Source organism: Chelon labrosus, assembly GCF_963514085.1.
Source record: "Chelon labrosus genome assembly, chromosome: 11".
NCBI classification, from domain to species: domain Eukaryota; kingdom Metazoa; phylum Chordata; class Actinopteri; order Mugiliformes; family Mugilidae; genus Chelon; species Chelon labrosus.
Genome location: NC_140344.1, coordinates 11,592,209 through 11,615,798, shown reverse-complemented (window position 1 = coordinate 11,615,798; position 23,590 = coordinate 11,592,209). Strand labels below are relative to the sequence as shown.

Genomic DNA, 23,590 nt, shown 5'->3' with positions numbered 1-23,590 from the left:
CACAGGCATATGTGCACACATCTCACTGTTCTTCACTCTTCAACTTAAGCTAGCTCATAAAGTATGGGAACACTGTGTGAGTGCCAGAGAGCCCCAGTTAAGCTGAGTGTCTATCATCTCTGCTCCTGCTCCCCTATCTCACCATGTGTCTGTGCCTCTGTTTGGTATGCAGGCAGGCACTAATGACACAGACTAAATCATGCACACTGCGGTGCCAGTGAGCCGTATGGCAGTGCAGCTGAATGTAAGTTAAATTATTTAGCTGTACACGGGGCTCGCTCTGTGTGCATGGAAAAGTTGGGGCAATCTTAGGCATATTATATTGATTTTTTTAAGAACACCTGTCAAAAAGTAAGAGTTACTGTTCAGTTCATTGACTTAAATATGAAAAGTTTTTGTCCACTTTTATGATTTTCAACCTGAAGATCGCTGGGAAATTTTATTCTGCCTTATACTATCACATTTAGATTCAAATGACTGCAAAAGCTTTACATTGTGTATTTCATGGAGAGTTTTGAGGTATTGTCCGTTTGAAGAAGTCAACATCTTTTCAGTTTCTCGGCCGATTGTAAGACAATTGCATCCAGAGTTTGATGATATTCAGCAGAATCCATTCTTCGTTCGATCTGTGCAGCGGTTCCTTTGCCACTGGCTGCCACACAGCCCCAAAGAAGAATATTTTCACCCCTGATGAACAATTCCATCAAATGCTCCTTCTTTTTTTATCAACATACCTTTGGTGACCGTGGCCAGAAAGTTCAGCTTTGCCTGCGTCGTTCCACTCCACGTTTCCAAAATGAATCTTGCTGCTTTGCAGACTTCAGACATTGAACTTTGTGATGAGGTCACAGTCAAGGTTTCTTCCTGATGACTCATCCTTGTCGACCATGTTTGTGCATTAAAGCAGCGGAGTTGAAAGATGCACCACTCCTGTCTGAGTTAAACCTTCCTCCAGTGCCTTGGGGGTTTACTTTGTTTTCTGCTCAGCAGTTTCAGAAAGTTATGTTAGTCCTCTGGATCTGTGTTTCTGAAGTCCCAATTAACTGCTATTTGTCAAAGACAGAGGAAATTAAAAGCTGGAAGTGGTCTGGTATGCTCTTTTAAGCTTCTCCTTCTTTGCAGACATCATTTTCAGATCCTCAGTCAGTTGTTTAAAGCATCTCATAATTCACATGGTGGCAGCAACTACTGTGGCTGTTTGATAATCTTGGAACTGAGCCCATTCATTATAGTGAATTTTAATTGAATTGGAAGTATCATAACTTAACAAGGTGCCAAAATCCACACGAATGGAAGCTGCATCATACATTTACAGACGGGCATCAGTCTGCATAAAGACTGGAATACTCGGTGACCTAGATTGAATGTTAAGTGCAACATATAGAAAAGTGCTGCAGTGGAGTCGTGCACAAAATTGTAAACATGAAGGAAAGCTGCGGATTTGGTGAACAGAAACAGCAGAGGGCACCACTCTTCCACGCAGCCTGTGGTGTCACTGCTGCTCTGAGTCTCTGCCGTTTCAATGTAAAGCAGTGGCATCGATTTAGACTATAAAGGAATAAATCATCTTGATTTCAAAAAGCATGCATAAATCCGGTGCTTACAGTTTGAGGGTGAGACTCTGCAGCCTTCCAGTGTGCTCTTGGTCCCCGTCATATCAACAGTGCAGCACCTACACCCCCTAGTGGTGGTGAAGGAGACCATGCTTAGCACTAAAAACACCGCAGATATTTGCATCAATATTAATGTTATATAATTACTTATAATCTGTTTGCTTGTTCAGTTTTTTTAAGGTTTAATCTTCTGGTGCAAATGTCCCAGAGGAAAATAAAGAAGATGCTGACATAATCATCTGTTTCATTAATGAGGAGTGCACTCGTTTTTTTCCCTATGAATATTGCTAGGTTACGGCCATGTTTTAGTGAGTTAGCAAATTTCCACCTTTCATCACTGTCCTTTTTTTATACCACTGGAAGTGAGGTAATCTTGGATTTTCTGATGACAGTGGAGCTATTGACACCTCTCAGCTGCTGACGTATTTTTAGAAAAACCTCAAAGCCGATTTCAGACGTCAGTGTCAAGTTGATTAAAAAGGTTTGTTTAATTTAACAGCAATTGTCAGACAAAGGCACGTAATGCATGAAAGTACAACTGATTGATCACATAGTGCACCATAGATGAAAGGATAATGTAAACCAGTTTGTAGTTCTGCATGTAAAACATCCTCAAATATGTCAGAAATGGGAACAGGAAAAAAAAAGGTACAGTCAGTAAAACAGACAGACAACAACACAAACACGTTATTATGGCAGACAAACATTAAAAGTGGTCCGTTGCTTCGTGTGAAATCCTCACAGACAATGTTCATGGGACAAACATGAAATAACACATTAGTCAGTCCAAAAAAAATGGGCTCGTAGTTTATCACAGAGAGCCTGTAATGTGCTCCTGTGCTATCAGCGGAGCACTGAAGGCTGCTTGTTGCTCCTTTTAAAAAAGGGAATTGCATTTTTCCTCAGAAAAAGGCCTTAAATCACAGTATAACTCGTCGCCTCTCCATCACATTATTAGTAAAAGACCAACGTGAATCTGGTCAAAACCCATAAGACATTTATGTACAGAGAGCCAAGTGGCTGACTGTTTTTCAGCTGTTTGTGCGCGGGGGCTGGCGGCGTGTGTTGATACTATCATGCTACTAGCACGGTAATGCAGTTGGATTGATTTTTGGCCCTTGAGAGGGGAGACAGCTGGTCTTATCAGAGCCCAGCAGTGACTTCAGTGGTTATGAATCTCCCGTGCCAGCATTAATGATACTTCCTGACCGCCCCCATCCAGCACCAACAGCCCGTCACTCCTCTTAAAGATCGACGTAAAACACTCACTCCTAAAAGACTCATTTTAAAAACAGTGCACCTAGAAATCAAATATATTGCACTTTAAACATTAAGAACGTTTTTTTGCAAGAGATGACTGAACATGCAGGACAGACAAGGCAATAAGTAGTAAAGAAACTAAACATAAAATAAAAATAGGATGCCCAACACCTCTGCTTTAGTCTGTGGATTCTCCATTCAAAGCATATTTCAGCAGTTGGGAATATACACTTATTTGTCTTCATGATACCAGCAGCCTGATAGCTTAGCATAGAAAAAGGACTTAAAATGAGGTGAATACTGCTAGCCTAACTCTGTCCGAAAGTAAATACATCTGCCTGCCCACACCAAAATCCATTAAAACGATACGCTCCAGTTTTATTCTAAGCTGAGCTCAGATAAACGGCTGCAGGTAGTCGCTTCAAAGTTACCACAAAGATGTGAGATCATCCAACTCTCAGCAGAGAAGAAAATAACTGTATTTCCCCAAATGTCCAATGACTCCTTTGAGGATGACATTAGCACTTCATGGTTGTGGCCAACAAGATGCTAAGACTGAGGTCTTGTTTGTGCACATGTGCATGCTTGCAGTTTGAGATATGTTAAAGTTTGAGAGATACAAAATGCGAAAGGGTGATAATTTGCCAGTTCTTACCTCATCTATGAATTATTCTTCCTTTAACAGTGTTTATACTTTTCTTCATCCTTCTTGCTCCTTGTATTGAATTGCTAAGGAAGTAGCGAAATTTACTGTTATATAAATATCATTTGAAAGGTTACACAACGTCGTTAGCTACACACATTCAAGTTCTAGACAAGAAAGAAAATCAACAAAATTTAATTTCAGCCCGACTTAAAAAAGAAAAAAAAGTGACCTCTGTAAATGCATGGCGATCGTGTCTTCTGACGATTGTACAACCAATCCTCTTAGACAGTCCTATCCTGTCACCTGACTGCATCCATGTTGATGGCATCTTCAGTGTGTTCTCGTGGCTATTAAGCAGGCACCAGCAACCTGTCTATGGAATACTGTAAACGGTCCCAGTTCTTCCAGAATATGGTCAAAAAACAAACCCCCAGGAGAGTAGCTACCACATGATAGCGGCTCCTCATCAGCGGGGCGGCAAACTTGGCAGCAGTGGAGACACACACCAGGATGACGGTGATGATGGCCAGCATGATGTTGATGCTCTTCCCGATCAAGACTCGGGCGTCGCGGCTCTCGAGCTGGACCGTCTGCTGCTGCTGCTGCTGCTGGAGCTCCAGCTTGGAAACGCGGGTCTGGCACGACTCAAGGGCTTCCTGAGAAACATGGTGAGATATAGTATGGGTCAGACAGTTTCTAAGGGCAATATCCTCCACTTAAAGTCCATAATAATTAATGCATCAGCAGAGGGATGTGGAGACGAAGAAGAATTTGTAGTCATAATATAAAAGTTTAATAGTCTCTCTGATCAAACCTAAATGATAAACAGGAAAGCTGCTTAACCTGCAGCTTACATCTAACGTATCACTACATCTTAGGTTCACTGTTATATACCTGTATGTCTCTGGCTCTTTCCTGAGCCTGGTAGGCTACCCTCTCCTCGATGCTGGCCAGTTCCTGCTTCAGATTTGCCATCTCATGCTGGTGTAGTTCCGTCAGGTCGTTCAGTTGGTCCTCCAAACGCTCGTACCTGCAAGTTGATATGAGAGGATTCAAAGAGGATTTAGCTTTTGTGGAGCTCTTCTGCAGATGTTAACATCATAAAGCTAATACTTTTGTCCAAATGCTCTTAGTGCTATGCTTGTTTACACTTTAGATTAATATTTTATGTCTGTTCTGACAACAGACATAATGTTAGGCATTAGGCCTGATGGTGTATTATGTAAGGGAGATGAGATCTTATATAACATACCTGTATCTCTCCTCCTGCAGTGTTTGGTTGATGACGCCGTACTCTTTCTTGAACTGCGCCTTAAACTCCTCTATATCCTCTTCCAGCTGGCTCTGGGCTTCTTTGATCTCTCTCACCTCCTCCAGGCTCATTGCCAGTCTGCCCTGACTGTCCCCTCCTAACTGCTGCTCCAGGCCGTGGCCTTGAACTTGACCCGCAGACGCTCCACCCCCTGCTGGGTTCCCGTTACTGTCTGCTGAAATAGAAGCACTACCTGAAGAGCACTCGTCATCACTGGGGTACTTGGGCTTGCCCACCAGAGAGGTGCTGCTGCTCAGCCCCTTTCCTGCGCCGTCAGTGGGTAATGGAGACGAGGCATCCAGAGTGGTCTTCATTTGGGCGATGTTATCAGCGCTGCCAAACTTGTTCCTGATGAGGTTTGCGAACTCTCTGGGCTTGCTGAAAAAGAATGGAGGAGAGAGTGAGACACCTGGTCCGATGGTTTTGATCTTGTCCATGGTCGGGTGCCTGCCACTGCCGGTCATATCCCTCAGCAGCTCTCTGGGTGACTCCCTGGGTATGGTGCTGTGTTTGACACTGGGCGGGCGAGGTGATGGGGTTTGAAGGATTTCATTGTCTTTCATCTTTCTGTGGTACTGCTCCAGCTTTTTTTGCATCTGGGCAATGTTCTGAGCGGACTTCTGGTTCTTCTTCTCAAACACCTGTTTGATGCGCCCAATTTGCTGCTTGTCTGCGCTGTCCATGAGCTTCAGATACTCCGCTAGATTCTCATCTCGTGCCGTTTGCTCGATCTTCAACTGTTCTGTGACCTTCAGTATCTTCTGCTTGAGGCTGTCCAAGCAGGAACGGCTGCGGTGGACCTCGACCCCAAGACCAGAACCTGGACCTCCATCACTCAGGTCCAGATCCAGGTTGTTCTCTGAAGAACCTCGACGCATTGAAGCAGCGATGCTCAGAGAACTGCCATCGGCACTTCGGTCCTACGAGGAGGAGCAACAAAGATTAGATGTCAACAAATGTTGAATGGGATAATCTTTTACTAAATAACTTTGTCTAATCAACAGAGGTGGCTGTGCAGCAAAATAAATGTAATATATATACTTTTAAATCAGGCTTTATTACATGTAAACTTGTTGCATGTTTCACATTGTAAAACTACATGTGACCAAGTGCTTGTGGTGAATGTTACCTGAACTACTAGCTCTGGAGTGCCATGGGTATTTACAACACGCCAACAAATAGTTTCAAATCCATGGCTTGAAAGTTGTGGTATTTTTTTTTTTTTTTTCTTGGACTTTCTAGCTTTAGATGTACAGTACATGAGACAAACACTGTAAAAGTGAGGAATTTTCCTATGTGTTTTTCACTTCCGTGCAAATTTCTGACTGTACAATATTTCCACAAAGCGAGTTCTGCTTTGCACAATATTCAAATATTAACACTATGAGGCCATCTGGGAGTGTCGGTAATGCTCTTATTTGGCACATCTGTTACGTTGTAAGAGCCGGAATTTAATCCCGTTTGTGTACAGTACACAACACAGACGACACAGAAGACACAATTCAGATAACAGCATGTGTAATGTGTGCGGAACAAGTGGACCATGCACATTTAATGTAGGTCAGTGATAATGTCACACACAAAGCCACAAGGCTCAGGAAATCCCTTTTCCAGACAGTGACCCTCATTTTTACAGTTAATTACCATTTTCCTCATCCAGGCACGACATTGCAGTAGATTCAGTTTTTGACTGCTGTGTCAAAAGAATACTCCGCTGCACATTTGAGGATTTAAAGCAGAATAGATCTGTGACAGGAAACCTTAAGACGCTCCATACAGAGGAAACTGAGGCGAAGAAGTAGTTTAATTGGGTTTCAGAGCTACATTTTTGCGAGCAGCAGTGTCACTTCTGTAAAGAAACAGAAGTGTAGTCGTAGCTGAATCTTGCAAGTTCACTGGACAATGCCAGTGTAATGACAGGAGGTGGAAGCTGATAAAGCCTAACACAAAGTGTTGTACAACAAGAACTACAGGCCTTACAAAGCTGCACTAATCCTTAACAAATGTAACACTACTCGCTTCAAGCAAATAACAGATGATGGCTAACTCAAGCAGACTTATGACTCAATCCCTCTTAGCATTTCAACACCATCACGTAATGGCCACACATTGCAAGCCAAGCATCTTTATATTTGAGGAATGCATGTAAAGCTCACCCCATGCTGACGTACACTCAGCACATGACTGTCATGTGGAAGAGAAGGTTTACCTTAAGATGATTTGCGGCTAGATGTGCACACGGGGTGCGAGCTGAATCACATTAAAAAGATACTGAGACGAAAACAAAAACGCATTCATCAGGATTACCCCTCCCTAATTCAGTTGGATTCAAGTTATCCAACGGAACATGTAAATTTCATTTACTTGCTGCTGGCACAATGACCTCACCCTCAAGCAACCAGTCAAACTGGTTTGTGAGGATGATGCATTGAGCAAGAATTTGTATCTGTAACATCTCATTTATTATTCGAGTGTGTGTCACCACAATGACTATAGAGAAACTGCTTTTGTGCTTGGTTTTGGCCAAGCGGGAACCTCACGTGGGTGAAAAAGTAAGAAAATGCGGAAGTGTCAAAAACTGTAGTTCCCCGCTGGCCAATTTAGGCTTTGCGACTCCAAAAGCGAGTTATCGCCTACGTCTATGGTGATCACCACAGACTGCCATGTCAAAGTGCCCAACTTTACACAAGACATTTTTAAAAGATTTTAAAAACCACAAAGTATAAAACGCACAGCTATACAAGGATGAATTTACCTGTACAAATTATTTCAAGACTTAGTTATGCATAAGGGATATAGCCTCTCTGAGTGATAGGTGGGTGACCCCAAAGGCCGCTAGATGTCTAGGCATCAGATGGCGGCGACCAGAGACGCCACATTGACATTAAAAAACCACTCCCCATGGGTGACGCGTCAAAGGGTTTGTCCTTCCTCACGTACAGTCAATGGATGTGACTCGAACGATTGTAATGCCGCACAATAGGGAGGCACTGACATTTCCTCTAGTGCCATCGTCAAGACAAAGAAATTTATATCAAAAATCTAATGATGTGTTTAAAGTATTGGTTCTCAAACATTTGAGACAACATTTTTTGTTGTTTTGGCATGTTATTTTTAATAAAATAAATAGATAAAGTGATATAAAATTATAAATAACTCATAAAACGCGTCAAAACCAAGATTGAGGTTAACCTTGTTGATTCATGAGAGCTGATATCGATGCCGTCTACCCATTTGAGAACCAGTGGTACAGCCCTAATTAGCAAACATGACCTGGCTGAACTAAGATGGTAAACATTAAACATCACTTTTTGTCAAGGAGCTACAGCCTTAAATGATGGTAGCATTCCTGTCAAATTTAGTGTTGTTTACACATGTATATATAAATGCGTTGATTTATCCACGTCTATGAGACTATAATTATACAGTACAAACACAGTATAGACTTATCTATGTATAGTGAGTAACCAGAGAATGCCGTGCTTATTTCTACAAGCCGGCCTGGGGAATTTCAGCCTCTGTCCTCATCCCACTCTCTCACTCTCTGAGGCATCTGTCCTTCTTGAACACAGAAGTCTTTCTCTGCTGAGAAAAAAAGCTTACTTTGTCATATCCTACCTCTGCCCTGTCCAAGACTGAGCTTCTGCATATGGATTCACTGGCCCGACGTACAGGCCGAGGAGCCCTGTGCCCAGTCACAACGCTGCTCCTCCTAGACTGCATGCTCTAACCACTGTCTGTACAATCGGGCTTGCGGGTAATCACTTAAATGCCCTCTTGTCAAACCTGTCTGTCACACAAGAGAAAGAGAAGCTTGAGATCCTCCTTCTTTCCTCGAGAGGAAGTGTAAGGCAGGCCGGTGTGTAGGTTGCTCGTATTACCAAGTCTTTTTCAAACGAACAAACACAAAGAACTGCCTGTTCAACCAGACAGCTTAGAGTGTGTGCTATTTATGCAGCACTGGAACTAAGCTAGATCCTCAGGCACTCTCCCACTACCAGCATTTACTTTGAAAAGTTCAATATTCCCCTCTGTGGCATTAGGGGCCAAACACAGGGTACAGTGGTTTCGGTTCATTGCTTCAAGGTAGCATGATAACAGAGATATGAGAGATTTGGGACTGACTGTAAAATAGTTCAAATGGGCGCCTGGCAACTATTGATGAGTCATGGTTGGGGCCCGCAGCAAAAACAGACAAGAGCAAAAGATGTTTGGATAGGGAATCAATACAACTTCCATATTTACAGCGCACGTGAGGCAATGAACTTTAAGCCGAAGTTGTATTACACAGCTGGAACGATGGGCGTACACTTTGTTTTATAAAAACAAGATGGCTTTTGGCAGGACTGGGCCTGATTCATGAGAATATCTCAAAGAGCAGGAATAACACAACCCAGATGTTTTCCACATTCTTGAGCGTAGCAAAAAGTGAGACATCTGAAAATTTCCTGACGTGAGATCTGATGAAATTGTGCCATTTTAATTTAATTAAACCGTTTTCCACCACTGCTGCTGCTGCTGCTACTCAAGATTTCTACCCACTCTGACTTACAGCAGAAGCAATCCGAGGGTCTCTCCGGATGAGTGCCTCTGCTTAAATGAAGCCACCTCATGCTGATGAAAATGTCCTGCCCAGTCTGCTGAGGAGCTGCCCTACTTTTTACTTTGTTTGTCCCAAACACTTATGCAGCCGTTCTACAGGGTTATTAAGGTTGCGGGGTGAAAGATGGCGAGGACTGAAGGTCTTTTGCGATAGCCAGTGATGAAGAGGGGGGTAGTGAAAGCCCAGAAACTAGGGGAAAGGCTTATGGACTCAGTAAAGTCTGACAGTTATGTGAGCAGTCCTGAACTGGAGGGTCACGGATTGAATTTAGAGTGATGAGATTGTGGTACCATCTAGAGCTTTTGGTGTTTGTGTCCAACAGGAGAGCTCTATAACTTTGTGATTTAAAGGCTGTCCTTTGTGAGACATCTGCTTGACATCTGCTGCACATAGCATCTGCTTGATACTATGTGTCAGTAGAGTGGAAGAAAACAGAAAGACAGAGACAGATATAAGTGATACGAGGACAGGGCGCTCCTTAACACAACTCATCAGCACACACCATCTCCACCAGCAGCATCTGCAGGAGTCCTCCGTGCCCTCAGGATGCCTCAGTCACACCTCAGGAGCGCTCTTTCCACCCACGCTGCCCTACATAGCACACAGCGTCTGTCCAACGCCGTGACCCATTTAATTTGCCCTGACCTTGCTTGACAGCATAACATAAAGATGTCTCTGAATCAGCTTCAATCTTATCCCAACGAGGCAGCGCTGTGTATTATTCTGCTTTTTTAAATCTACCCCAAACTTAGCTGCATTTTGGGGGCTAAGTCAGAGGAGTGGATAAAAACTGCAGATGCTGCTTATCTTGCACTGCAGTGTGCTCTCTCTTGGATCAATGATCTAGTTAGTGATTCCGTTTTTTATGCAAAAGCAGACCTTAAGCTCATCTGCCCAATGCAGCACCACAACAAACAGACAGAGCAGCGATTCAGCATTTAAGTTCTGAACTAGAGTAAGAGAAATCGCAGTAATCACTTAGATCTGGGTGAATGTGCATCGGGCATTTGCTAAATATTAATGAGCAGTGGTAGGAAAATATTGGTTGAGATTTGTAGAATGTACAGAAACTAAATATATTTTTCTTGGTACCCACTGTTAGGGGGAACATTACTAAAACCACAGACATTTTCTTATGCAAAGAGGAACACATTGTCCCCGGTACGAGGAAGTCATGTTTGCAAGCACTCACAATCGCGGCCGTAATCTGACAAAACCATTAGTTCGCAGGGTCAGGTCACACAGACACTCAGACACATGCAAATACGAGCACAGGTGTCGGATGTGGTCTGAAGAAACGAGATCGAAATGACAAGACCTTGGTGTGTGGTACATAAAGTGACACTCATTTTGTGTTCCTTGTCATCGCCTCTGGACACCCCAGATAAACACACACACACACACTCAAGGGAATGGAGTTGGCACACACGAAGAGATGGAACAAAACCATCCCTTCAGCAGAGAACAGAACCACAGAGGGGAAGAAGCCTGCAGTGCTTATTGGTATTCCCTCCAGCTGATCCTCATGGATACAGACACTTAGGGCTCAAACGGGGGAACGGGAAGAAAACCAGAGACAGAGAGAGTGAGAGCGACAAGGAGCACATCTTTTATTTTAGCTGACCCAACGTCTCCTCCTCCTTCTTTCATCTACATCTCACAGCTGCCTATGTGGTCAAACTTTGATTGCTTTCTTTACTCAGAGGCCGAACAGTGTGCCTCATTCTAATAAAAGAGAGGGGGGTATAAAACTAGCAATACCGTTTGAAGTCTTAAGTTTCCTGAATGAATAAGCCCCAGGAGGTCAGGGGAATGAATTGCTTAAGATGTATTCCCTGCTATCTCAGATACAAGCTGTTCCAGGACCAAATCAATAGCCCATTAACAGCGCCAGCGTCTGCTCACGAATGTACTGAATGGGATTCGATTAAGATAAATGCGCAGCCACTGTATATGCAACGCACTGATTTCAAGTGAGCGAGTGAATAGAGATGGTGACTGGTGAGGACTCGAGCAGCTTATTAGCTATGAAGGACATTAAAGCAGTGATACTGATGTGATGGTGAATGGCTGCCATTTGTCTGATGATATAAATGTTAAAAAACAAACACGACAATTAAAGTGCGGGGTTCACCAGTGGAGAGAAGGCCCACTGAGAAATGCCACACAAATCTGAGCAATGGTTAAAAACTGTTTCTGGAAACAGGCCATGAAAACCCATTTGTTGCATCATCTTTGGCCTCTAACCTACTATATCTGCAGCACAATGGCTTTTTGAGAAGCCGAACTGGAATGTCATCCGTGGCCAAAAGAGCGAGGAAAAGCACAAGTACGCAGTCCAAGCCAGCCAAATATTTTGATGCGCTCCTCCGTTATACTGCGATGGTGATTAAACCACAATGGTCAGACAGATTACGTGAGAAGCCGCCGCAAAGCATTCGCATATGATTCTTTCGAACTGCACTCCAGTGGAAAACGCAGTTTATTTGCAGTTCCTCTGAGGGCAGCGGATGAGTTTTAGCAAGAGCCACACACCAGATAAGTCCCAGCAAGGCCGATGTGTCGTGCTCAGACTGGTGGCCGGTCTGAGGGTTCACATAGAAAGGAAACCCATTTGCTGACTGATGCTTTCCTGGCAATGTGGTTGCACAACTTCTCAGTGCCAAAGTCGCAAGGAACAGCTGACTTTAAACTCATAGTTTAGTTGACCTGTCACCACTATTCCTCTAATGATATTCTAAAAAAAATGTCATACATTACTATTATCTTAGACTTGGGGGGGGGGGGGGGGAGCGGGGTTCCTCTAAACCTGTCTGAGGTAGTGAACAGTTTTTCTTTTGGGAAGTTTTAATTTCTTTACCCAGAATCAAGTATCTAAAGAGGAAAAAAAAAATGACTCACATGTTGTACAGATGGGAACCTATGTTTCAGTTTTGTGGTTTGGGGCTTTAGAAATTAAACTCAGTTTCTGTGTACGACATCTGAGAGAGAGTTCACTGTCACCATAAACTCAGTTAGTAATGGAAACACTTGAATCACCACAGATTCTATGTTACTATCTCACATTGTCATGCATATAGAAAGAACCTTTGTGGCGTCAAACATTCATTTAGTGATCAATTAAATGAAATATTATTTTTTTTTAAATTTCCTTTCTACGCATGCTGTGTATGAGCTGGACAACCATCTCATGTAAAGTGTCAGACACAGTAATGTAAGGCTGAGTTAGATGTTTTTCTCAGGAATGATGACAAAAACAAAAACAACTGCAATACGTGACACAATTCATTACCTACGTACGTAGTTAGGTTTCTGTTTGGACTGATAATTCAGTTGTTTGTGTCTATTAAGCTTTATGAAACTGTGAAACCCGCCTTGTGAAAAGGGCCTTTGGTAATATTAAAAAAACATCACTGTAAGTGGCAACACAACGCCCATGACAGTTTCATTTACAGACAATATTTTGCATGGTACATGTTTTAGTCTGTAAAGCCTAGACTAGGAAGTTGTGGTGGGCGTGAGTCACACTATTATATGACATTCAGACAAAAGACTAAAATGCCTATCAGTTCAAATAAAGACGTGAACAAAGTGTCAAGATCCGGGCCGGAACATGTTACACAGCAGTTTGCAGTGACAGACACTTCCAGAGTCCTTACGCCACTGCAACACCTCTAAGAAGACAGTGCAGTCTTCTGTTGTGTCTCCACTTAAAGCTCTTTGTTAGGGGACGTTTGCTGCTCTAAAGCGGCGCAGCTGTTCACATGACGCGGAGCTCCGGAGACAACAATGCATCGCTGGTACAGTCCGGGACCTGCCGCTTATTATTATTATTATCATGACACAACCACGCTGCAAAATCCACTCACATGATACTCACCATCCGGGAGCTGAGGTATTTCTCTACTTCAGACAAACTTCGCACGGACACGTTCGCGCTGGGCATAATAATCTCCTGTCTGCGGCCGCTCCGGAGCTGCCGGGTCTTCCTTCACTCCTCCGCCGGGACCAGTTTACAACTCACTCCTAAACTCGTATCCATGATTAGCCCCGTTTTTCTCCCCCCTCTCTCTCTCCCTCTCTCTCTCTCTCTCTCTCTCACATACACACACACACCCGTAAACGCGCACACACTGACTGGCAGCTCCCTTCGACATACAAAAACGGTGTGTGAACCCAAACTCCGCCTATTATTGCTCTCTGCAGGGTGGCGGAGGGAGGAGGAGGGCTTTAACTCTTTCGACACATGTGCCTATCAGCGGGGCTGGAGATAAAAAAAAAAACTGCCTCACCGCTGCACTGTGAGGTATTTCTGAAATATGTCCAGAATTCTTTTACTTAGATAAGACGCTTGCCTTGCGCACAGCTGTGGACTTTTAAATTAAATATTATACGTTATGCTTGCAATACCAAGGCCTATACTGTGAAAACACTTACATTTTAACGTTTTTACACATCATCAATGGTGTAGTTTCTCAGATCATTTGCTAGAAGGGAAAAAAATATGTATTTCAGAGTAAAAGCAATGTGTTACAAATTGTAAAACAAGGGAAGGGTTAACTAAAAGTGCATTGCATACAAGAAAGCTGTTGGGGCCCCATGGAAAAAAAACATATGGGGGCCTTTTGAAATATTGTGCAATGACAACAAAAAACCCCTTGAACCTAAGAAGGCCCAACAGTGACAATACTTCACAACCTCCTCTAGCCCCCCCCCCCCCCCCCCCCCCTTATGTACCCTTTTTTTTTCTTGGGGTGGGGGGATTTCACATAAGAGTAGTACATCTTTACCTAGGGACCCTCAGGACCTAGGACCGCCACTGCTACAGGGTTCTACTGATAGATTTATGTGTGGGCAGCAGTTTACTGTGGCTTCATATACTCCTGGGTAGTTTCATCTAGAATAATAAATGATACTGTAGATACTGAAGCTAGTAGCTTAACTAACTGCAGTTTTTCCTCTGGATGTTGGAGGATCTCACTTGTACTTAAATACAGTTCTTGGGTTGTTTATTGTGAGGACAGAAAAATAATTTAATATATATATATATATCTTCATACGTAAGCATGATTAGCAAGCTGCCTGGTTCTTAAATTATAAGCCACAGGATGTGGTAGGTTTTTATAATGCTATGACTTGTAACTAACATGAACGTGTAAAAGTAAAGCGTGAGATTTAAAACATTCATGAAATGTCAGCTATAAAGCTTGAGCAACAGCTAAAAATGAGGAACGGATAAGGTGTAAAAATAGAACATTCGTGAGGAGAATGGCTTTCTGGTCAGTAAAGACAGCAGGAAGTACTGCAGAAAGGTCAAAGCGTGTATTCGCTTGAAGACTTAAATACATCTTCAACTTTACTGCATGTTTGATCGTTTCCTACACATGACGTAGCTGAGATGCTGCTTGCTGTTTTTTTTTTTTTTTTTTTTTTGACTGTAAGAGGAAAACTGTAAGTGATTGAGTTCCATAACCACTTCTGTCAGCCTGTTTTGCAACACCTGCACCGATAACCCCTTCAGGCAGTCAAACCCACACACCCAAGAGGCCATGGGAACAGTCCAACTGGTCCTTTCATTCACATTCATTTCAGCCTGGAATGAGCTAATCCACCCGGCCATGAACACAAAAGCCCATGTTGCATCACAAATCCCTGGACCTTTACAGTTACACACAATCAGTGTTTTTGCTATTCAGAACTGGGCGGGTGGTTTTTTGAAGAAATGATAAGAGAATCCTCTTTTATTTGCACGGAGAGTGCCCCCATACATTGATATGCATTCAATTCTGTGGTTCAAAGAGGGTGAAGCCAGTGATGTAGCAATATGATCATCCTGCACAAAAGAAGTTACTGGATACACCGGACAATGGGTTTCTAAAAACAGCAGCAGACATTATCATTCATCAAGTTTTAATGCTGCTATCAGTGCCTTTAATTAGCTGGACACGTTCACCGGGTAACTACAGCACAGCAGAAGAAAGCTCACAGCCACTGTCCTCCCTTTACCTAAATCCACAGAGCCCGAATGAAAAATTGATTAGCTAATAACACAAACTGAAAGTCTAATCCCTCAGGCAACATCTTGAAACATCTTCAAGTCACTTGACACGAAACGCAACAATAAGTCACTGGGGTAAGATACAGATTTTGCATTATTAATCCAGAGGGAACAGGTAAACAATCAGCTGTTTATAGAAGCGGGGGGAAGTTCCAAGAAGGATGATTAAAAGGCAGAAGCACTGCCACATAGATGTATGCACTAAAAAGCTGCCCCGGGCGTTGCTCTGAAAACTGTCAACTGGCTTCTAGGAAACTGGTTATTGCACTTGATGAGGAAGGAGACAATATGTTTACTCCAGAGTCACACCCTTTCAGTCAGTGGATACTTGAACCTCAACAACAAACACTAGAGGAGGACTTCTCTGTAAAGCAGACTTTTCCAAAGGTTAAAAGTTGATTAGTTGGGGTTTGACAGAAAGATGTTTATCTGCTTTACTCTGAATGCGGCATTGATGTCTGAATGCATTCCATGCAGAGATTACCTATCAGGGTCTGCTTACTTTTGTCATTGCCACTGTTAAGTGTTTGGGACTTAATGGCTTATTGTTGGCATGACATACAAGATCTCTTCAGCCTATTATGATATAGCCTTAGCGCTTCATATTTGTAGCCCAGAGCATCGTCAAAAGACTACTACAAAAGTGCAGCACACAGTAACACACTTTGTGATTGTATGCATTGCATACAGCATTCAGAGGTTAAATAAAATTAGCTCAACCAATTCTGACCGATATCAAAATCAACGCTTGATAAATTGAAAGATGTTTTTTTTTATTTTCAAATGACATGACCATTATGCCCTTCCACATTAATCTGTCCAAAAAGATGGGATTTGCAGATTACCAAGTGCTGTCCATTATAGCCTTCTTGGTGCATTCTATATACAAATCTATATACACAATTACTTCAAATTCATTTGATGTCAGATATTTGTGATGCTGTCGATCCTTTGGATTGGCAGACAAATAAGAAACAAAGGTTATAACCTTTACTTATTACTTACTGATAACATCTCACAAATCAATTCACATTATGACAATTATTTTTTTCTCATAATTACTATAAAATAAAAAAAGCGTGACCATGTAGGAAAGCAGTGGAAAAAACACACTGTGTTTCCTTTGAAGTACAAATAAGATCTGCAGAAAAAGGAAAGGCTTGGAGGCGATGAAGAATAAAATACTATGTACAATAAAAAAGCACAATCTACTATGCAGGTTTCGATGGTTGATTCCTGAACTGGCAGTCTGACTTGCCGCTGGAGTTGATTTTATTCATCCTCTTTGAGAAGACTCGACTGACTGGTCACTGAGGAGTCAGATGCGGGAGCAAGGTAAGAGTGAATTCATATAGGAGGCTGTCATAAATGCAGTATGACCATTCAGTAACCGTTCTGCTGAGTACTCTGAATGGTTAGCTGTCGAGTTTTCACAGTCCAAAGCTGTCATTCCAAATAGCATAGTGTGTCAGACACCAGACACTGCTTGGCTATTATAATCAGTGGACTCCATTTTGAGGATGTAAGGGATGATGCTGTCAATCTGCACATTGCCGATGAGCCCAGCGAAAAACAGCTCCTCGGTAACAGCTGCACTTATCAGCCTGAGGGCAGGAAGACGTAGCAACAGCTTGGATAACCTGCGAGGAATAAGGGGGAAAGGAGATATAAAATTTGGACATGTAGCAAGTACATCATAACAAATCTGTTCTGACTTTCCAGCTGCGCTGGACAAAAGTAAAGCCTACAAACCGATAAGAATCTTCTGGGTAGGTTCTGGTCACGTAGTCCTGCAGCTCCATGTAGGCCTTTTCCTGGAACCTTTCTATCTGTGAGATATTATCTATGCCTGGGTGATCTGGTACAAAAATAATGTAAGCACATAGTCAGGCATGAGTACATATTTCACAATTTAGTAAAGGAGTTCAAGTATTTGTGCACAAAAAGAACAATCTGAAAGTGCGTACATACCGGGACTAAAAAGAATGATAGCTTTGAGGTAGGCATATTCATAAGAGTCCGGGGACAGCTTGGACATGCTGTTACAGAACTCCTGCATCCTCCAGATGTGCTCCATTACTAGTTTTACTCTGTCTGGAGACAGTTTATCTGGGGGAGACAAAAACAAACAGATGTCTAGTAAGGGCAGGGATTCAGTATATTTGTAAACAAATTTAACATTTCATCTTATTAGAAAACACTGCACGTCTGCATGGCTTAATTGCTTCCCTCTTCTAAAACTGCAGTCAAGAATTAGACCTCGCAGGCAGACAACAGCAGAGACCTCCTACCTTCCTGTAAGCTGGTCTGCAGATGGTTGATAATGGCACTTAAGATGGTACCAACATTCATAACATTGGAACACTGTGCCAGACCCAGGGCGAAAAGTTCATTCCAGCAGGCTTTCATCAAGTTAATGTCATTGTCTTGACCACTGTAAAATCAAAAATAATTAGCGTAAATATATAACAGAAAACTGTAAGGTGATGAAGAGAAGTCTCTAACACGTGTAAAGACAAACTCAAATGTCACCATATAAAAAGGTGTATTCATGAAACAACAATGAAGAATATTCTCACAATAAGCTTACCCAAGAGTTTGAAAGGCAGGTATAGAGCGTGCCCAATGCATAGAGAGAAAAAGTAGCCGGGATGCTGACTCACAAATGTAGTTGACATTGAGGTACTCTGGCACAGGCAAAGGCATCATAAGCTGTAGGAACAAAAGAGCGGCAATAGAAAACAGAGTTCAGTGTTAAAAACATAGTATAACATCAGCTTTGGCCAAAAGGAGTGGGTTAAAGTCGGTGACTGTGGTTTTACCTTGAAAGGGATATGGCTGTCAGAAAGCAGGGGTCCCTCCAGCTCCACAACAGGACCTGACTGGTCCCCTGACATCAGCTGCATTGTGGCCTCCAAGGACTCTCCTGCTGAGCCGTCGCCAGGGTGTAGGACTTTAGCCAAGGTGTCAAAAGCTCTAAACAAACATGAAAAACGGACACAGAAGGCGGCTCTTAAAAGATCACGTCTTTTATCTGCATACGTACGGTATAACACAAAAAACAAGACATCAGGGACACAACTCTAAGCACTGCAGTGCAACCCTGACAGAGCTGAGATGGTATATTTGTGATTGACTAAATCTAATTTAACTCTTAAGATCATAGTCAGAAACCACATGGCCACAGGAAATTCTATTAAATCTCCATGACAAACAGAAAAAGCAGCCCCTGCGGTTCCTTCTAGTGCTTCTCTAAACCTCTAAAACATGCATCAATGTATTTATTCAGCTATTAGACAGTAGACAACTACTGGTCACTATCAAAAAGTTCCTTTGACAACTCTCTCACCTCGTAATATCACTGGCGGTTTGTTCATCTCCTTGGATGTCTGTAATTGAGCTGTCACCGTTGCTAAGTGTTTCAGCTCCCATCAGGTCATTACCACTGTCGCTTGCCTCCCTGGTCTTGTTGAGGTGGGCAAGGGATGTCACTACATTTGCGAGCGTACCGAGATCACCTTGAGATGGGTCATCCTGCAGAGGAAGGGACAGTCATGATCACTGAACTGCTCCCAGAAATGACAAAGAAAACTGGTACACATCACGCAGATTAAAACACGTCCATCGTTAACGAATTTGCAATTATTGTTTGTAAAGGCCAGAACAGCACAAGAGACTTAAATGTGCTATGATTTGATTCTACCACTGTTACCTTGTCAGGGGATGCTGGAATCAAGATGGTGTTTTCCAGCTTGGGGAAGGGTTGTTGGATGTTCAGCAACATGCTTGACTCAAGCAAACTTGTAGACCTGAAGTCGGAGGTTTGAAATCTTCCATTATATTATGAATTACAAAACCATACAATCTAATGAACATCACTAAATGTACATAATAATTTAGCTACGTGTTTTTGTGAAGCAATAAAAGCAATTACTTAAATACTAACCAGTTTATTAACTGCACATGCAAAGCCTTTAATTCAATCCACTGCATCATATTGAGAAGAGATGATGCAGTGTAATATGATAACCCTGTTGTTTGACAGTTGGCTCTGAAAAGCTAATAAATAACTTTTGTCAAGCGGCATTACCGAGCAGTTTCCTTGTCAGATACAAAAGTGGGTGTGGCAGCCAGAGGGCTACACAGGTTCTTGCGGATGTAGATCTTTTCTGTGGAGGCTGCACAGTTGATGGATTTTTCTCTGGTTGCCACTTCAACAGGTTTCCTTTCACACTGAACAGCTAAGAGACAAAACAAACATAACACCTTAATCGTGTGAATCTTTTCACCAAATATATGTATAGAATATTATAGTCTCTCACAATCCTGCTTCATGCCCAGGGCTATACAGCGCTGCAGTCGACAGTATTGGCAGCGGTTTCGATGCAACTTGTTAATGGCACATTCTCCAGAGCCCCTGCACGCGTATACCAGGTTCTTCCTTATGCTGCGTTTGAAGAAGCCCTTACAGCCCTCACAGCTGACTGCTCCGTAATGACGACCTGAGAGATGAAAGAGAAAATATGGTTAGGGCAGGGATTGTGTGCTTATGTGTGTCAATAAAAAAATATAATAATAATAATAAATCCCTACCTGAGGCTTTATCCCCACAGACAACACAGTACTCCACAACAGGCTTGACAATAGACTGGTCCGAGCCTTCGGTCACAAACTGACAAACAACCAGAATGGAATAATTCAATACAGCGCACACAGTGATAAGTATAGAATGACTAAACATGTTTATGGGTCAGTCATAAGACCTTTCAGTAACTTGTTTATCAAAACTGGCAGGAAGAAGTCACCAATATCTGCAGGCAATACCTGAATCTGTTGCCCAGTCAGTTCGGGGGAAGCAAACAGCAGCTGGTTGACCCCAGAACCGTCTGGAGTAGCGAGGATGACCTTGTTGGGTGAGCCTTCTTGCTTGGCCAGAATCACCTTCCCTCCGGAGGAATAATCAGCATTCGCTAGGATAAACTGCTGCTTCCCAGGGGAGGATGGTTCAAGTGCTGTGACGATCTGTATCTTCTGTCCGGTCTGCTGATCAGTTACAATCTATAAAAAAAATAACAAATCAGAACATCAGGGAGTGCTGATAATATATGCAAAAACATTTCAGTGAACCTGACAACATTTTTCAATTGACACGGACAGGCAACGGCATTACCTGGATCCTATGTCCTAAAGCCATGTTGTTGTCTGCTGACACAAGCTGAATCCTTTGAGTCTGTCCATCCATTCTGATATTGCACACACTTTCTTCCACTGGCCTTCACATCAGTGCAGCATGAGGCATGCACACCTGTAGAGCAGACAATATGTATTACTTATTGTTTAATTAGAGCAAGTCTAGACTCAGGTGAGGAAATACCCTGAAGGATAACGGACTTAATAATTTTCTTATCCCACGATTGCACTTCTCAGTACTTTACAATCTTCAATTTCCCCAACGACACAACCACCAGACACTCATCATTTTTTTTTCTTCAAAAGTTAAATACAAATAAACAAGGCTTTTATTATGAGCTATTCTTAGCACATTTATCCACATTAGCCACAGTTATGAAATATGTACAGAAGTCAGATGGCAGGAACATGTCACCCGCAGCAAAAGCTGATGTTTTTCATAGTTCAACAGACAACTGTGTAAAACACAAAGCCTAAACTGAGGTTGTTTATTTTATCATTTGCTGACATTGGGATTAATGTAGAATGTGACCACCCTTATCTTTTAAGAAATTAATTAATTAAACTGACAATCCCCAAAAACATTTCTTAAAATGTTCTACCACAGGTGTAAGCAGCAAATGTATATACACATGTGTTGAGGGAGCTGGCACAACTGATCCATTGAGGGATAAATGAAAGGATTATCTTATCCTATCTTACTTATTTGAATAGCTCAGAGCTATGATGACCGGTGATAGCAAATCAATCTTAACTAACCAACCCTCTGCTTCTCGTTTACTCTTTTACCTATAGCTAGAGGATATTTCTAGCGATCAATATTTGTACATGATGTTAGAAGCAAAACTTCGAAATTTATCTTTGATTATCTGTATTGAACATTTGGTAAATCTAAACAGATGATAAACCATATTGCGTGTGTTACTAACTAAACAGTATGTGGCCTATGCTAACCAATCATGCCGATGCTAGCTCGAAACTGTACTATAGGTGGCCTTGTTATGAAATACAGCTTAATATCCATATGGAGTGAAAACAAATGAGCGGCAAAACCGCAGTGTTAACACAAACAGCCTCCTGACAGCTGAGTATTTCAAATCGATACGGAAGATAAAGGTATTTCTTTTCCTGTGGGTGAAAGGTCAACATTGAAGGGTTAAAGCATGCTAGGGTTCAAGGCCCATGTTGCCGAATCGCAGTCAACAGTCGGACTACGGGTTTGACAACTGAGCAGAATTCGCCTTAATCCCGGGACAGGACTACCACAGCAGACGGCAGTTTAGCGAGGCAGCTGACAACGCAACACTATAACACGCGGTTGTCACGATTATCGTTAAATTAAAGCCGTTGTCGCTTACTTTCCGGTGTCTAGTGAGCAACGTTAGCACAGCAGCTAACATCAGCTAACAGTAGCACGGTTAGCTCACGCGGCTAAGGCTGTTAGCTAACTAGCATGTCTGTTAACAGTGTTACAGTGGCTGAAGTACTACTAACAGCGACGCGTGGCTTTAACTAACCAATCGACTATGCAGTCGAATACACTCACGAACATTACCTACTCGCCAAACTTACTTTTTATGCACCAAGTTCCCGACGACGGCTCTAACAAGCCACGTTAGCTGTTTGCTAGTTGGTAGCTAATGGCAGCTTCCTCACTGTAGAGCTGCTGAACACTCCCTCCCTTCCTGTGTTACTGGCTACCCGTGGCTCTTGCATGAATCTCTCGTACGCTCACTTTGTTAAATATTCCTTACCTTTCGAGGAGCTGTTAGGTCAGATAATGTATTGCCTCCAATAAATTAATATTTTATGTGTTTGCTGCAGTTGGTGGGAGGGTCAGAGTTCGTGACCTTTTTTCATAAATAAACGCCGTTCGCACATGCGCAGTTAGGCGGCCCTGGTTTGTGTACACGGTGTAAACCTGTCTAGATGTTATTCTTTTGAACTTGGCATCTGTGTTACTGGAAAAAAATGACAATAAAAGGCATATCACACACTGTATAATGTTGGTGGCAGTTTTTTAATAGGCTGAACGCACCTCAACAGTAACATGTTATGTACATCTGCTGTCAGAGCCCTTTTCTCACAGTTGCTGCTCTTTTATGCTTAAGCAAATCTATTAACTTGCATATTTTTATATGTGGGAGCTATTAAAGATTACTCTAACAGTTGAGTGTTAGAGAGTATTCCACATAAATGTAATATAAACTATACAGTCATAGATGACTGCAACGTCTGCTCTTCACAGTGCATCTTCGTGTTAAACTAAAATAGGGTTTACCTAAATACAATTCAATGTTACAAAATGTATTCTCCAATTTTCTATTCAAACACGTTTCCATTATTTTAACTGGAAGCCAAAACTGATTGTGACAAAAAGCACAGTAAAAATAATTATAACATCGACAACATTTCAGTAATAAAAAATTGAGATTTACAGAATAATGATTACATTTAATTCATAATCATCTCTATTTACATGTGTGCGGTGATATAATCTATGTACAGTCGCTCAAAACACATTGTGGTACATAGTGAATGTCACCCCAATACACCATTAAGACTAAAGGTTAATCTCAAAATTTACCAGTCGTCTTAAAAATATAAGGTGAAAGTGCACATCGTGTGTTCTAAAGTCACTTCTCAAGAGGTTTTTTTTACGTCTGAAAACTAAAAGTGAATCGAAGTGTTTTGCTGGATACAGCATTTATTAACAAATATGTGCTATGGAAATCCAAGCAGAATATTAGACAATAAAACATTGTTAAAAGCAATGTGTAAAAGCCTAAAAGCACTACAGATAATGTCGTCACTAAAAACTAAATGAGTTTTGGTGAAAAGGCTGCATGTTAACATGCAAAAATAACACCACTACTCTAAAAACTATTTAAAAAGGCAACTGCAGTAA

General features: G+C 42.1%; 2 protein-coding genes across 4 annotated transcripts; both read right to left on the bottom strand.

The window, feature by feature from the left end:
* Window positions 1–1,644: 1,644 nt before the first annotated feature.
* On the bottom strand, window positions 1,645–13,728 carry LOC311495456 (transmembrane and coiled-coil domain protein 3-like). 2 transcript variants are annotated; one of them, XM_084554896.1, is made up of 4 exons: window positions 8,450–8,781; window positions 4,772–5,751; window positions 4,414–4,549; window positions 1,645–4,175 (listed from the first exon to the last, which is right to left on the bottom strand). In XM_084554896.1, exons 1-4 carry the CDS (start codon window positions 8,552–8,554, stop codon window positions 3,870–3,872), a joined length of 1,527 nt encoding a protein of 508 aa, XP_084411022.1. In that variant the 5' UTR covers window positions 8,555–8,781; the 3' UTR covers window positions 1,645–3,869. The 2 variants fall into 2 exon arrangements, with proteins under 2 accessions (XP_084411022.1, XP_084411023.1); XM_084554897.1 differs by lacking the exon at window positions 8,450–8,781 and adding an exon at window positions 13,315–13,728 and having other exon boundaries at window positions 1,648–4,175.
* A 2,516-nt stretch (window positions 13,729–16,244) lies between these two features.
* Window positions 16,245–23,477, bottom strand: nr2c1 (nuclear receptor subfamily 2, group C, member 1). 2 transcript variants are annotated; one of them, XM_084554512.1, is made up of 14 exons: window positions 22,255–23,477; window positions 20,663–20,797; window positions 20,317–20,550; window positions 20,086–20,164; window positions 19,815–19,994; window positions 19,583–19,733; window positions 19,205–19,301; window positions 18,842–19,026; window positions 18,315–18,468; window positions 18,083–18,204; window positions 17,784–17,926; window positions 17,464–17,601; window positions 17,245–17,350; window positions 16,245–17,132 (listed from the first exon to the last, which is right to left on the bottom strand). In XM_084554512.1, exons 2-14 carry the CDS (start codon window positions 20,732–20,734, stop codon window positions 16,961–16,963), a joined length of 1,833 nt encoding a protein of 610 aa, XP_084410638.1. In that variant the 5' UTR covers window positions 20,735–20,797; window positions 22,255–23,477; the 3' UTR covers window positions 16,245–16,960. The 2 variants fall into 2 exon arrangements, with proteins under 2 accessions (XP_084410638.1, XP_084410639.1); XM_084554513.1 differs by having other exon boundaries at window positions 22,437–23,477.
* Window positions 23,478–23,590: the final 113 nt, after the last annotated feature.

Excerpts from the sequence above, each read along its gene's own strand:
- LOC311495456 (XM_084554896.1), bottom strand. The coding sequence starts at position 8,554 with ATGCAGTCTAGGAGGAGCAGCGTTGTGACTGGGCACAGGGCTCCTCGG. Across the intron at positions 4,550-4,771 it reads CTGCAGGAGGAGAGATACAG|GTACGAGCGTTTGGAGGACC; the intron begins GTATGTTATATA and ends ATCAACTTGCAG. Across the intron at positions 4,176-4,413 it reads AAAGAGCCAGAGACATACAG|GAAGCCCTTGAGTCGTGCCA; the intron begins GTATATAACAGT and ends CATGTTTCTCAG.
- nr2c1 (XM_084554512.1), bottom strand. The coding sequence starts at position 20,734 with ATGGATGGACAGACTCAAAGGATTCAGCTTGTGTCAGCAGACAACAAC. Across the intron at positions 20,165-20,316 it reads TGACTGGGCAACAGATTCAG|TTTGTGACCGAAGGCTCGGA; the intron begins GTATTGCCTGCA and ends GTTGTTTGTCAG. Across the intron at positions 17,133-17,244 it reads TACCCAGAAGATTCTTATCG|GTTATCCAAGCTGTTGCTAC; the intron begins GTTTGTAGGCTT and ends TATTCCTCGCAG.